At 39.2% G+C, this 15,644-nt stretch overlaps 1 protein-coding gene across 3 annotated transcripts in view; it reads left to right on the plus strand.

Moving 5' to 3' along the window:
* The first annotated feature begins 1,394 nt into the window (after nt 1-1,394).
* Nucleotides 1,395-15,644, plus strand: part of PDLIM3 (PDZ and LIM domain 3) — a 29,987-nt gene continuing 15,737 nt past the window's right edge. For all 3 annotated transcript variants that reach the window (XM_055315731.1, XM_055315730.1, XM_055315732.1), the window contains exons 1-3: nt 1,395-1,616; nt 10,396-10,547; nt 12,171-12,255. In XM_055315731.1, the coding sequence (XP_055171706.1) occupies nt 1,524-1,616; nt 10,396-10,547; nt 12,171-12,255 (330 nt within the window). In that variant the 5' untranslated portion in view covers nt 1,395-1,523. The remainder of the gene's footprint in view (nt 1,617-10,395; nt 10,548-12,170; nt 12,256-15,644) is intronic.

Consider the following 15,644-nt stretch of genomic DNA (forward strand, 5'->3'; position numbering starts at 1 on the left):
GACTGCTACGGGGCCATCATATTGGGCATGAAGTCCTAGAGCCTCATTTTCACATTTTCACATTTTTAAAGCATTTCCTACTTCTCTACCCTCCCCACTCTCCCCTGCCTCGTGAATCAGGACATCCTGGGGTGTAATGCCAGAAACACTGGATTCCACACTGCGGAATGGAACCGTGACAGGACCCTCCCCAGACTCTCCTAACGTTTATGCCTACATCAGGCAGACAGTGGTGTCGGGTGAACCTGGGTGCGGATCTTACACAAATTACTCAACTGCAAAGAAACTATTTCCTTACCTGGAAAAAAAAATGGGAATAATAATAGCATTCTAAGGGACTTGTCCTGGGGATGAAGTAAGGTGACACCAGCACAGCAATCACTACAACACCTGGACCCTAGAGATACTCAGTGAATACTTGGCCCCCTCTTTTTCCTCCACGCAGTTTCATCCAGTTTAGGGGCCCCTTGGTTCACCTTGCTCCACTCAGCACCCTCACTCTGGCCGTAGCACCCACATAGACCCACATAGGACACTCTCAACTCCTAGTGTCTGTCACACTCACCCCTCATGTGTCAAAAACTAAGTTTAGAGACTGAATTTGAGGGAGGTGACGATTGTTCCAATCACAACTAAACTGTATTTTGAGTATAGTGATGAATCATCTTCCCGTGTGTACTTTTAAATGGTTCGTGGCATCGAGGACGTTTGCATGACACTTTCACTTTTCCGTTCCTCTGTTTTCAAAAAACTACATTTCGAGTATATTCGTGGATGTATTCATGTATATTACCTAGGCCCATAAATATGTGCGGCTGTAGGTGCTTAACTGCAGAAACGCTGAATAATTCGTGACGCTGTGCCAGGCCCTGTGCAGAAAGGCAGCTCACCTCATTCTCAAGGTAACCCCACGAGAGGAGCGCAATTCTTGCTCCCCTCTTACAGATGGAGACACTGAGACCTAAGGACGTTGGGTAACTTCGCCTAACGTGAAGGTCGCACAGCTAATAAGCAAATATCTCAAAAGCGCTCAAAATTGCTAAATAACCAGCTGCATTTAGGAGGCTCCGGGTTTTCTTTTAATGGGCAGCAGGGAAGCGGTGGCTTAAGTGCGTTGAGCTTTGAACCGAGCGCGCCGCTGAGCCGCCAGGAGAGAAGCAGGAGGACAGGTGCCCCTTTCGGAGACCAGGGGACGCTGCAACCCGAAGCCTCCTCCAGGGCCGCCGCCCGGAGGTCGGAGGCTGCACCCAGCCCGGGCTCGGCTGCAAACTCCCGCGGGCCTGGCGCGGCTCTTTCTTCCAAAGTTGGAGCTCTCCTTGGTGGGAGGCGGTGGGGAGGAGGGCAGGCGGGTGACGTCATCGGGAGCGGGGATAAAGCTCCCCGGCCGCGCTCCGGGCGAGGGCACTTTCTGGGGAGCCGAGCGGCCGCCCGGCTCGGGGACCCTGGGCGCGGGCAGGGCCGCCCCTCGCTGCGCCCCGCTCGGGGAGCCCCAGGCGCTCGCTCCGGGCCGCGCCAAGAGCACCATGCCGCAGAACGTGGTCCTCCCGGGCCCCGCGCCCTGGGGCTTCAGGCTCTCGGGGGGCATAGACTTCAACCAGCCTTTGGTCATCACCAGGGTAGGTGCCTTCCGTCCTCCGGCTGCGGGGCGGGGGCTGGCGCGCGCGGGGCCCCCGGGATCCGAGGGCGGCCCGCGAGCCCCGGGTGCGCTGCGTGGTCCCCCGGCCCCGGCTCAGAGCTTGAGGGGCGGCAGCCACCTGGCGAGCCGAAGCTGGGGGATGCAGAGCGGTGTTCCGAGACTTCACCAAGTCCGCGCCGGGCTCTCGGTCCGCAGCCCCTGGGTCCGCAGCAACTGCCCAGGAGGGGTGCACTGACAGCGCGACCGCGCCTCGGCCCGGAGGAGGCTGGGTGGGGGCTTCTGCCCTCAGCCCCAGCCACCCCGGGGTCCTTTCTGGAACAAAAGAAATGAGGGCCCGGGAGGAGGGAGGAGTGATCGACCTCGGCGGGGGTTGCGGTGGTTCCTGGGACCTAGATGCGCACCTGAGCGCGCTTCACCTGCGGACGGAGCTGCGGCGAGGGGGAGCTCAGGACGCGGCCGGGTCGGCCGACTTGGGGCCGCTCCTATCAGCCCAGACGGGGAAACTATTACTAATGTGTTTTCCTAGGTTTCCAAGCATTTTGGAAAAAAAAAAAAAGTCTCCAAAGCTGGGAATTTGGCTTAGGAAGCCTCTCCTATAACTCAAACTACAAAGAAAATGCGAGCAGATAGTTTAGTTTACCTGATGGAAAGTCACCAGTCAGCCTGATGACTTTGAAAAGTAATACTTGACTGTCAGAGTCAAGTTTGCCTTACTTAATATTCCCCCAGAGTATTGTCTAATTAGAAAAAATTAAAAAAGAAAGAAAGATAAAAAGAAAAAGAAAAAAAAAAGAAAGAAAAGGGAAATTTAGGGATTTCTGGCCTGTTAGGAAATTTCTAGTTGGTCTAGTTGATTTTTTTCTAACGCAAGTGTTTGTCTTACTAGAAAATTATTTGTTACCACTAAAAGGCATTTTTAAACACATCTAAAAGCATAAACTTTCAGAATATTATACTTTTCTTATGTTTTCTTTCCTTCCTTACTTCTTATATTGTATTTTATAAATGTATGCCTTGTAATCTGATTTACTCATATATATTTTTGAACAAGGTAATATCTTTTAAATTCTGTTCTACTTAAAATTATATATCTATGAGACTTGGGAACCAATGTCTTTTTGTAAATATCTCAAAGCATGTGCCACACATACACATACCATGGAACATTTCAAGCTTTGTTTTACATTTTTCAAAAACATATAAACACATCTGACATGTGTTTTTGTATGAGACATGAAAACTTAACATACCCCCCAAAATGTTCCTAAGTAAATTAAGCAGAAAATGGTTTAGTGATCTGGGCCAAGCAATGGATGCCTTTTATGGAACTACCAACCAAAACAGTTTCCATTATCTCTACTAAGAAATATTTTTAAAGTTTCTGAAGTATAGTTTTCATTTGTTTAGATTAAAGGAAAATAAGCTGTTGAATCCTAACAAAGGATAAATCACATTTCTAGTAAATCCTAAAGAAATAATTTTGTCACCAAAACCTTTTAAGAGATTTATAAAAGAAATATCTTGCTATTACTATGTAACATGTCAATATGATTAATCCTATGTTTGAAATGTTGAGTTGTTGACATTACAAACAAACTTTATTTTAAAGCAGGGCTTATATATCCCAGTTGGACTACAGGAGCTATTGGCAAATGTATTTGATATGACAATTATTATCTGGGAAACCAATTCTAATTTTTTTTCATTTTTTCGAATTTCTAATTCATTACTAATTTGTATCCTTCATTTTGTTATTTTCAATAACAATGCATGACTATAAATGATTATCTCATTTAATTTCAATTAATTTAACTTAAGAATAGCAGGTTAAATTCAACTATTTTCTATTCCAAGTGTTCCCCAAACCACGCACATAGCAGATGCATGTTGAATAAATGAAAGCTTATTCACTTCAACCTTTTTGCCTTAGTGAAAACCTAATTGAGAATGTTCCCAGTGAAATCATAAGAACAGTAAAAATCGCTTGTAAGAAGAGTAAAAGATATTACATGAAACTAATTATCAGTGTTGTAATAAAATAGTAAAATTTTATTACTTTTATAATTTTTGTACTTTATTAAATGGTAGTGAATAAGATCTTATGCGTATTATTGCACTTCGATGCTTGCCATGCACATCTCTTAGCCCTTTATACTAACTCACTTAAACCTCACAATAATCCTGTAAGAGTAGTTACTATTCTTTTCGCAGATAAGAGATGAGGCTTCAAGAGTTTCACCAACCTGCTGAAGATCACAAATGGTGGGACAGAACTTAACACTAGTTCTACTTGCCTCTGCAGGCTGCATTCTAAAGTCTCCACATGTAGAACAAACAAATGAACAAAAACAAAACAGTTTATTGTACAGATCTTTCCAAATAGATGTTTTACGCCATCCACTTCATCATCCCCTGGTTCTATTGATTCTCTGTCTTTAGGATCTACCACTTGCCTTTTCCCCTACCTCTGTCCTTATTCAAGCTTCCATAAATTCACACCTAGGTCTTTGTCTCCTCTCTCCGATTCACTCTGCATTTGTCTGACCAGCCACTTCAGGAAATGCTAGGTTGCTTCTATCCTCCTCTTATCCCTTCAATGCAATGCCAGTTTAGAGAGAATAAAATACGTGGTCTCTGAGCACATTCACGGCCTTCACTCCCTTCCAAACTCAAGTTTCCAACTTCATTTCCTCTCTCTTCTTCCTTTAGATTAGGTAGTCATGTCACTACTCCGGACAACTTATGATTCCTCTATCTGTTCACAGCTGCTATCATTTTTCTCCAGATTTTTCCTTTCTGCCCTACCTCACTGTCCTCTCTCTAAGGAAACTCAATCAAACAACACTCCCCTAGCCTTCTACTCATAATAAGCATTTCATCCATTTGGTTACCATAGCTCTTGCCTACAACCTCTTTTTACATCATGCCTTGTACCACAGATGCTTGAATACATCTGTATCCCACAAATTGCATGCAGGAACTTTTAAATTTAGAGGCTACTCAGTGCTGAGCATAGTGTCTAGTATGTCATCTATGTTATAGGAATATAGACAATATGAATGACTGATTAAATTGTTCACTTTTTATGTAACTATTATTGTCATAATAGGTGCAGAGTATATCCTCAAAGATATTCTCCAAGACAAAAGTGAGAATTGCTTTCTTATTAATTAATCTATTTTAGATAAGTTCTTATATATGCAAAGAATAAAGAAACCAATGCCTGCACTTATTACCACACAAAAATTCCTATAAATGAGATACGTTTCTCAAGTCAAATCAATTTTTGTCTTCCTTCCTACAAGCTATCACCTTCCCTACCTACCTCACATTTTGCAAATGCAAATGATCCTAGGCAATGGGTCTCTACTCCGCCAGAGTTGGGGGAAGGGTTTACAAATGTAACTCTCTCCAGCAATTGAAATTGCAATTCACAAAATTAGGACAAAGGGTCTCCACCCTAGAAATAATTTACAATACAATTAATCAGCTGGGTGAATCTGTATCATAAAAGACATCAGAAGTAAGGTAAACCAAACACCAGACATTCTCAAAAAAAATTAGCAATGCATTGTGATATACATATTTTGTAGGAAAATAGTTTCCAGGCAATAGGTGTGCTATCCTTTGTGCAATATAAACTTGGCTCGTGGATGTGAAAGGGTTGTTACTGCAAACACCGTATATATCTGGCCTCTGCTTTTCACAGAATAAATCTGAGGTTCACATCTCTAAGTGAGCAGCTTTTCTTTTTCTGGCAAGAAGATTCTAAGGAGTCTTTCTTTTTTAAGCGTTTGGACCACCCAGAAGGTAGATCTACTATCACAGCCAAGTTACAGATGGTTTGTTTTCACAAATGGTCCAATTTGGAATAAAGTACAAGTTTCTTTTGTGTATATGACGTAAGATTATTATATACATCTGATGCTGGTGTGTCCTTTCCCACTCAAAGCCTCCTCCCCTTCTTCCTCCCTCCTTCCTATTCAGAGCACACTCAGAGTCAACATCACTGTAACTGAGAACACTACATGGACTTGGGTATCAATATGAAAACGTTACTATAGTCTTAACTTTTGCAGGCTTGAGCATAGAAAAATATTTTACTTTACTATAAACAATTTGAAATTCGACCTTTTAGAAAGAAGTCTTCACAGGTGAATGCAATCCTTTACCAGGATTTAAGTGTAGTAGGAAGGTTGATGGGAAAACCTATTTAATTTTAATTCTACCAAAGATATAGCTGAATGGAGATGCTGGGTCATATGTTCATAACAGTCCTACGTCCCACAAATATCTCTTAAGTGCAGAATGTACTGTATGTGGAAGGCACTTTGGGGGATACGATGATAACTTAATAGGTTTGTACTCCCTGAGATGCTCCAATATGAGAAGAGAAGGGACATACAAGTACATAAACTACCATGACACATCCTGTTCAGGATTCCATGAGAAAAGCATGGCAAAAGAGATAGGAGGAGTCAGGGCAGAGATGAACCTGCAGGAGTGTCCTTGTAGAATAGCGGAAGAGTTTGAACAACAGAGTTAGCCCTATGAGGAATTGCAAATTTTTACTGGATGTGTGATCCTAAGCAAGTTTCTTATACTCTGAGAGCATCAGTTTTCTCATCTTAAAAGAATGTCTTGAGAATTCAGTGAGATAACGGTTCTCAGTAATACAATGAAGGTAATAATAACAATACCACAATGGTTCTCAACCCTGGCTGCACATTAGATCCATCCAGATAACTTATGAAACTATCCATGCCCAGGTGCTACTTGCAGAGGTTCTGAAGTATGGGCCTAGAGATGCAGAATACAGTGGGGCAATGGAGTTTATTGGTAGGCAACAGAGAACAACTGAATGAGCTTTCTCACTATTTTGGTCCATGTCCCACAGCATAGCCCTTCAGTGTATACTTGTCTTGCCCATAATTATTTCACTTTTATTCTTAACATAAAGATCTCACCAGAGGGGATGCATGGGTAGCTGAGTCAGTCAAGTGTCCGACTCTTGATTTCAGCTCAGGTCATGATCTCAGGGTCTTGAAATTGAGCCAAGCCCCACATCAGGCTCCATGCTCAGCAGGGAGTCTACTTGAGATCCTCTCTTGCCTTCTCCTTCTTCCTCCTCCTGCCCTCTCTCTCAAACAAATAAATAGATAAATAAATAAATCTTTTTTAAAAAGTCTCAGCAGGGCCATATCTTGTGTTTTCCTCTTGTCTCCTATAGTAAGTAGAATATTATAGATGCTCTATCTGTGATTTAAATTAGTTTTTTCCAAAAGGACCTACATAATAGGTTGATATGAATAATAGGGAACATCCAAGGCACTTGTTAAAACTTAAATTCCCTAGTTCCTTTCCTAGAGCTTATGATTTGTGATTCCAAGCATCTGGAGTGGAATGGGAGTCTTTATGTCCAGCAAGGACCTCAGGCTATTCTTCTAATTAGACAAGTTTGAAAACACGTGCTACATGACTGATGGCAGTACTATTTTCCATGATTTCTCTAATGCATTTGATATTTGAGACTGTAATGAAGCTAATAATGAATAATCCATTGAGAAACTCTTTGCTTCATTTTAGTTCTCTCTTCTCCTGTTTTTGGGGGAAATGTTAATAAAAAACTATGAGCAATAACATAAAGTAATAATATATTACACAGTAATACTATAATGTAATGCTGGGACATAACATACTTTTATGTCTAAAAAGATAGTTTTACTTGCTAAAACCGGGCCAATTTAATGGTCGTTTTCTCATCACTAGCCTAGTTGAACTAAAGAACCAAAAGTGAGAGGACCATGTGTTCTCCCTCTCTCCCATCCTTCTCTTCCCCATCCTTTTTTTTTTCTTATCAATTCCCCCCATAGAGATCCCAAAACATCAATCACTAGGTTGAATGCAAAGTCAGAAGTGGGTTCTGGCGTCACCATCAACCGTCTTTCTTATTTGACTTCTTAAACCACTGTTGATATAACCAAACAGCTGTTCCCATCTTAGTAGGAAGCCATAGGTTACTTGGACATTTATCCTCCTCTGAAAAATAGTCTTCTTTGTCCACTCTGTCTTAAAGTTGTTGTGATGGTCAAAGTTATTGGAAAGTGCATATTTACAAATATGATATTTGGAGTAAATATAAAACAGTGTTAATACTTACATATTAATACTCAGTGAAACTTAGTAATGTTCAGTATTGAAGTTCAACACACACCAGATGTCTCAGTTTAAAATTTATATAGACAGATACACAATAATCCTGCCTTCCACTTATCCCAACCAGACCTAAAAAATAATGTTAGGCTTTTCTAAATCAAGATTGAACATTATATAACAAATCTATGTAAGTATATTAGAAAAACTATGTGAGGCTTTAAAAAACAAACACTTTGAGCCATTCTTTCTTATTTTTTAATTCAAAGAAAAGACTTCTGGTCTCAAAATTTTAAAGATAGTACTGATTTTGACAAACTATAGTTAGAGAAAATTAAAAGTTTAAGATTATTTTTATCCCTGCAAGTCACATGGGGATGGAAACTTTTATTCTCCTAACAGTTCTGGGTCTGGGAGAATTTCCAAATGGAAAACAGCTATGAAATACCTCCAAAGTCTGGGATATAATAATCCCCATTGTCTTCACCAAGCTTCTATCAACGGTTCCTATTGAAAAATAATCATGATCACTACAATGATATGATCACAGAAATGAAGTGAGTACAATAAACATTTTAGTGATGAGACTGAAGATCTCAGACATGTAAGAATTTATTACCTTCACAATTTTATTAACTTCTATGAATCATGGCTATTCCTTGGAGCCACAAAGTTAAATAGACTTGATAGCTAGATTAATTAAGTAAATAGAGAAAAAAAGATTGAATGACTGATCCTCAAGTAAAATATCAGGAACAATCTAGTTTATTCCTGAAGCAGTTTGAGGTTTAACTCAAGTCCTGTGCATTCTTCTGCTCTAAACAGTTGGAACTTGCAAATGTAACAATAATGCATTGATTAATAGCTATAATCTTTGGATATGTAGGGACTAGCTCTTTTTCTTTCATGAGCTCTGCTTTAAATAACCTTTTCATTTATTTTCAGTTATCCATTAATTCCAAGAACTTCCAGTCTACTTGCAAAGACAAACAACACACAAGTAAATTAACAAGTACAACTTGTCTTCAGGGAGGAAATGAACAAGATGTAATGGTGGGAAAATAATGGTAGAGGGTCTGGAGAAGCCACTTCAGATGTTTGGGGAAGTCTCTTTGAAAATGTGACATTTAAGTCTAGACCTAAAGGATGAGGAGGAGCAACTGGGTGAAGAGTAGGGGAAACATTTCAGGCCAAAATAACATGTAGAACCCTGAAGAGGGTATACACTTGGTCTGTTTGAGGAACTGGAAGGAAATTGAAATAGTTACAACACAGTGGGTGGAGGGCAGCAGGAATAGTGTAAGATGGTGTTAAAGAAGTAGGGAGGGTAAGACCAGGTAAGGACAATTAGGCAGTTGTAAATAATTGAGATTTACCCAGAAAAATTAGGAGTAGGTATAGCAATCAAAAATTGGATACTCAACATAGTAATTAATAATTTCACATTTTTTCTCTTAAACATTTCATACCTATATGTTTCCAATATTAGTAAGTATTTTTAAACATTTAATAACTATGTTTCCCATATTCTTAAGTATTCCTTTCATCCCCCCCACGTACCTTGTCAACGAAAGAAAGAAAGAAAGAAAGAAAGAAAGAAAGAAAGAAAGAAAAAGAAAGAAAAGAAAGAAAAGAAAAGAAAAGAAAAGAAAAGAAAAGAAAAGAAAAGAAAAGAAAAGAAAAGAAAAGAAAAGAAAAGAAAGAAAAATCCATGTGGGTTTCGTGTAGACAGCATAAAATTGGATCTTGGTTTTGTTTTGTTTTTAACCTAGTTTGACAATCTCTGTTAAAACACAGAATATGATGTGGTTAGACCATTTACATTTAGTGGAATTTCTGATAAGGTTTAATCACAATTTAGTGTCTTGTTAGTTGCTTTTTATTTGTTCAATCTGTTTTCTTTTTCAATCTGTTTTTCATTCACAGAGAAGAGGCTGTGTGTGAAAATAAACTTTTCTTGTGTTTACAGTGCCCAGGGGCTCTAGACTCCCAATGTTAACTTTACTACTTTGTCATCATTTTAGCTGAATTCTTCTTTATTGCTAGAATGGTGCCCCCATCTTCCTCTGTGCTCTGATACAAGTAATACAAGTTGCTTACATCTTGGCTTTCCTTGGAGGCACCTGTCTTTCCTTTGATCCAGGCTTAGTTGGTTGCCCTGACGCTTCAGCTCTCTGAACCGTTCATGAAAAGTTATAATTTTGTATATGATATGACTCTTATTACTGCAAGAGTAAGTCTCTTTCCAGCTTTCTACATCCTAGATGCTCCTTCATGTGAATTTTAAGCACATTACTTACAGGGATGCTACAGTAGTTTCAATTCAAATATAAAAGCTCCCTAAATTTGGTGTGAAATTGTACTCCCAAATAGAGAGTTATGGGTGAAAAAAACCTAAAGAACACATTATTTTGTTTAAAGCAAAGAAAATATGATTCAAACAGGGTGTTAAGGAAGATGTCTTAGAAGAGTTATTTTAAGTAAGATTTAAAATTCCCTGCCAGTGAAACATTTAAAGTGTTACCAAACTGAAATACAAATTTCAGGCACAAAATTCAAGATATTGCAGAATGTTGGTTTTTAAATGATGCCATGATTTCTTCCAGATTACTCCAGGAAGCAAGGCAGCAGCTGCCAACCTGTGTCCTGGAGATGTCATCCTGGCTATTGATGGCTTTGGTACAGAGTCCATGACTCATGCTGATGCACAGGACAGGATTAAAGCAGCAGCACACCAGCTGTGTCTCAAAATTGACAGGTGCTCTTTAATTAATGGTGTTAAAAATGTGATCTGTTTTGCAGGAGAACCTAAACCAGAACTATAAATGATTTTATCCTCCCAGTAAGAAAGAATGTCACAGGACCTAGGATTTTGACTTTTTTTTTTTTTTTTTTTAATGTATCGACCACTTTGGTCTGCTTTTCATGAATGCCTGCCAATCTAGTAATTGTTAACGAACTATTTCTGAAAAGAATTCCCTGGAATGTCAGCATAAGTAAAGAAGCTAAAAGAATTCTTTTTCCTATTAAGTGACTATGAAAATAGAACCACTAAAGTTATTGGCCACAGAAACACTGCACAGCATAGCTACTGGTACTGCTGTTCTAAATGTGGTAGAGAATGGAATGGAATTTAAAGAGTCTCTTAAAAGAATTTCTCGATTTGCCAAAACATGATCATATTGAAAATTGGTGGCTAATACCCTGTATGCCATTGGCTATTTTGTACAGAATTCAGTCCAGAAGAATCTGACAAGGTGTATAAGAGTGCACATGCAGTGAAAGTGTTAGAAATGAGACCTTTATATATATATATTATATATATTATATATTATTATTATTATATATATTATAATTATATATTATATATTATATATTATATTATATATATATAAATAAATGGAAATGAGACCTTTCCATATATATATGGAAATTGAAACTGATCCTTGGCCATCATAACCCTGATCTGAAACAGAATTGTGAAAATAATGGCTGTGGTTCAGAAGGCACAATCAATCAGCCAATCTACCATTTCAGAGGTAAAATGGACTCTTTCCCTATTTCTGTATAACTAAGGTTCCTGCCAAGTGCACAGTCCTTTAGAAGCTCATGGTCCCAAACAGATACATGAGAAGGACATGAGATTGACTAAAGCTCATTTCCTTGATGCCAACAGCAAATCCCTCTGGCAAACCACTCACCACTCCTGTGGTGGCCTGGGTAGGATAGGAAGGAAACCTAGGGAGTCTGCCCCCAGAATCTTCCTCTCCTGGGCTGTTCCCTGCAGGTATTACCGAGACTGTGCAATGTCTTTGCCTTAGTCAGTTTGGGCTCCTATAACAAAAATACCATAGACTGAGTGGCTTAGACAAAAATTTATTTCTCACAGTCCTGGAGGCTGGAAGTCTGAGATCAGGGTTCCAGCATGGTCAGGTTCCAGATTATTTCCTCACTTGGCCTTTTCTTGGTGCGTGGACACAGAGACCAAGATCTCCTGTCTCTTCCGTTTATATAAGGACATTAACCCTATCGTGACAGTTCCACCCTCAGGACCTAATCTAATCCTAATTACCTCCCAGAGACCTCACCTCCAAATACATTGAGGGGTAGAGTTGCAGCATCAAAACTTGGTGGGGAGGGGGACACAAACTTCAGTGTATAGAAGTCCCCCGTGCAATGTTTATTCATTCGAGTTTCCCCAAAAGTACCCAAAAAAAACTAATTAGTTGGGAGAATACAGAATAATTGAGCAAAGAGTATTGCTTTTGCTTAAATTATCAAGGTTTGATAGTATTTTCATAAATGCTATGGGAGATTAGAGTATACTAAAACTGGAAGTATCATTAGAATTTAGAGTTTACAAAATTTCTTTTATTTACAGGGGAGAAACTCGCCTATGGTCTCCGCAGGTATCTGAAGATGGAAAGGCTCATCCTTTCAAAATCAACTTAGAATCAGAACCACAGGTATGAATTTTAGAGTAAATGATATTCATATTATATTCTCATTTAAATCATGTGGATGCCTTCCAAGAGACAGAAGTGGCAAATATAAAAAATTGGAATAAGCCACATGATGGAGCCATTATCCATCTTTACCCTGTGAGATTTCTTTATATTATCCATGTCTTTTTACATCAAGAAAAAAAGAGAAGTATCCCCAGGCAAGTGCCTTGTTAAAAGACAAATAGGTTCTCGGGATAAATTTGGCTATGTCTACCTATAGTCCACTTATTTTTTTCATTCTTTATGATGGACTTCTCCCAAAGGACTATGACATAATCCAAGAAGTTTAAAATGTGAAAACAAAGCAAAATGAAATTAGGGTCTACCATTTGAAACAGGTGTCTCTAATCTAATAATTATTGTGAACTTCAATTCTTCGAGGTCTTCATTCAGATCTTATTCTACATCCTTTTTAAATTCCCAGTTCTGGTGATCTGTGATTAAGTTTGCTCTACAAAAAAGGGTTTCACATTATGTAATGATGGTGAAATTCTATCCATGCAGTAGAATTACAAAAGATAGAGGATTTTCCCTTGAGGCAACTCTAATGAGCTAAATTAATCTAATAATCTGATGTTTATCTGATTATGTCTGCTTTCAAGAGCTCCAAAAGAACTGAAATTAAGCCAACCCTCAGTTATGCTGTATGGGAAAATGTAATTACGAAAAGGATTTTAGAACCTCTCGTTAGCCAGAGGTTTCCCAAGTTTAGAGAGACAGAAATATAAATTGGGTATCCTTTTTTAAACAAGTATTCATGCTAAATGGATTAAATATCCCCAAGCTGTAGTTTCCCTATATATCTCCTGACAATGCATTGAAGACATATTTGTCACTTATGCTTCAGCAGCACTTCCCTTTCCAGGATCACCAACTCCTGAATTCGTGCTTCCAATTTTTCATCCTCTCCATAAGCCTCCACTTTCTCCTTGATAAAACACATTTAGTGTAACAGGTACCTGTTTCTCATAGGGCTTCGCAAAGATTTAAATTAAATTTAAATTAAATTTAAAATATTTAAACTATTTAATGTAAATTTTTAAAATTTGAAATAAAATGATTTTTAAATAAAACACTGTAGAAAAAGAACTTGGTACATAGAATTGTTCATAGAGGTATTCAATTTAGTGGGAGCTTGCGGTGATACCATTCTAGTTCCTATGCCCTCACACCAGGCCGTGATGGGCAGGCCCCTGGCATGTGATAGGACTTCCTGGACACCAGGAATGCCTTCCACATTACTATTGCAAGGGTCGTTACAGATTACTTTGGATTAAAACTTTATATTCAGTTCAGATACAATCTCCTCCAGGAGAAGAAGCATCCTCAGTAGCTTAGTCTTTAGAAGGCATGAGTTTATTAGGTCCTTGCTCTAGACTTCTAGTGGAAGAAAGGAAGAGCCTGGGCCTAAAAATCACTATGATTAAAGGAGGAAAAGACAGGCCCCCAAACTGAAGGAGCAGGATATGGAATATCCACGAAGATGGGAACTGCTGTGTCTGTTCTCTTCCCTCAGAGTCTCCCAGGTATGACACATAGCAAGCACTCAATAAACAGCTGACCCATGAGTGAAAGGATCTGGAGGTGAGGCTCTACCAATGCAGTGCCTTTTCTAACCCTGCCCAGGAGCACATCTGGGAACCAGTTCTCAGAATGGTGCTCAGCTGCCTCGAGCCCCAGCTGCTGCAGGCTAAGAGTGGTCATGCAGGTTAAGTGGGATTTAGTTCAGGTAAGAGCTCAGCTCTTCAGGAAGAGAGAGCAAAAGATGAAATGGATGAGATAGGTAATAAATGTGGAGAGAAAAATAAATAAATAAATATAAATAAATAACTAAATAACTAAATAAATAAATAAATAGATGTGGGGAGAAGGGATCTGAATGATGTTGGTGGCTTACCCCCTGGCATCGGACGTGGATTGGTGAATAATAACAATACTTCTAATCAGCATTATCTTTGATAGAAGGAAAGATTGTAAGAAGAAAAAGCAAAACTCTCCAGGCAGAGCTGTCACTTGTAGATAGTCCTTTGCAGTAATGCCCAAGCCCACCAGCTTCCTCCCACCTTCATCAATTCATCACTTAGAGGCAGCACATGAAAAAAAGAGATCGTCATGTGGTGTCTTAAAAAACAACAGAAAGCAGTCAAAGTTTAAGGCTCACATATATGCATTTATTGACCACCCAATCTCATTATCACCAGGAAAAAATGCATAAAATTCTGAATTTCCTCTCCATATATAGTACACATCCAAAACTCTCTGTAAATTATGCGTTCACGTATTCAAAATTTCTCCTAATTTTTAAAATCCAATTTCACCAGTATGAGATGCTAAGATATGGGTTAAATGAGAAAGATCTGACCAAAGTACCAAATCTCCAGTGATCCCTGATCATATTGCAGGGCCTGCTCTAGCATGTGGGTGACTCAGCAAGTATTTATTAAGCATGAGGCTGAGCTTAGACCAAGACGGGAGCCTGTGTTTTGCTAACATCTCTCCGCATTTGGAGTTTAGGGGAAATTGTTTGAGTTTCCTTCTAGAAGAACCCCCTTTTATAAATCTGCAAGTACTAATTTATGACCATGATTATCCTAAGAACTGGATTTTTTTAAATAGCGCTAATTTTAAATACTCTACCCTCTCATCAGTCATGTATTAGCCCACACGTCCTACATTTTGGGGTTTGGCAATATGGACATTTAAGATATGAAATGGGGAAAAGATAGAAAATGAAATAGGTTAAAAAAAGAAAAGGTCAAGATTAGGTTAAAGACTCTAGAAGCCAGTCAGATGGAGCCTTTGAACGTTCCTTTACTTTGAGTCATGACTAATTCTTACTGGCACTCCCTCCAAGAGGCTAGTGTTTGAAGGTCTCAGAGATAAGAACCATTTCAATCCTTCCCCTAATGGGCCAAAGGATTCCTGTCCTTCTGATCCTCAGGCCAGATTTCTGCATGATCCGTTCATATAACTTGGCACTTCAGGATGGACATTCCCTACAAACATAGCTAAACTTCAGCGTAATCCTTGCTATCTGAAATGCCAAAGCAGAAACTTAACAAAATGTAGTGATAAAAAAAGAAAAAGCAGTGAATTTAACTTGTAGCATGAGAGTGGAGAAAACCTAAACTGAGGTTATGTTTGTCTTATTTTATCTTTTTAGTTAACACACTCCATGCAAAAAGAGGTCTTGCAAAGAGAGGTCTTCCCCCCACCCTCCAAAAATGGGACCTCTGCAAATAAAACAACTTTCTGGACAACAAAGAGTGTCATCTGAGAAACAAATGCTATTAATATATCATGCCTTCAGATGCTACTGTAGATTAATAGAAAAGGTCATTGAGCAATAC

Source organism: Nyctereutes procyonoides, unplaced genomic scaffold (assembly GCF_905146905.1).
Source record: "Nyctereutes procyonoides isolate TBG_1078 unplaced genomic scaffold, NYPRO_anot_genome, whole genome shotgun sequence".
Classification (NCBI taxonomy): domain Eukaryota; kingdom Metazoa; phylum Chordata; class Mammalia; order Carnivora; family Canidae; genus Nyctereutes; species Nyctereutes procyonoides.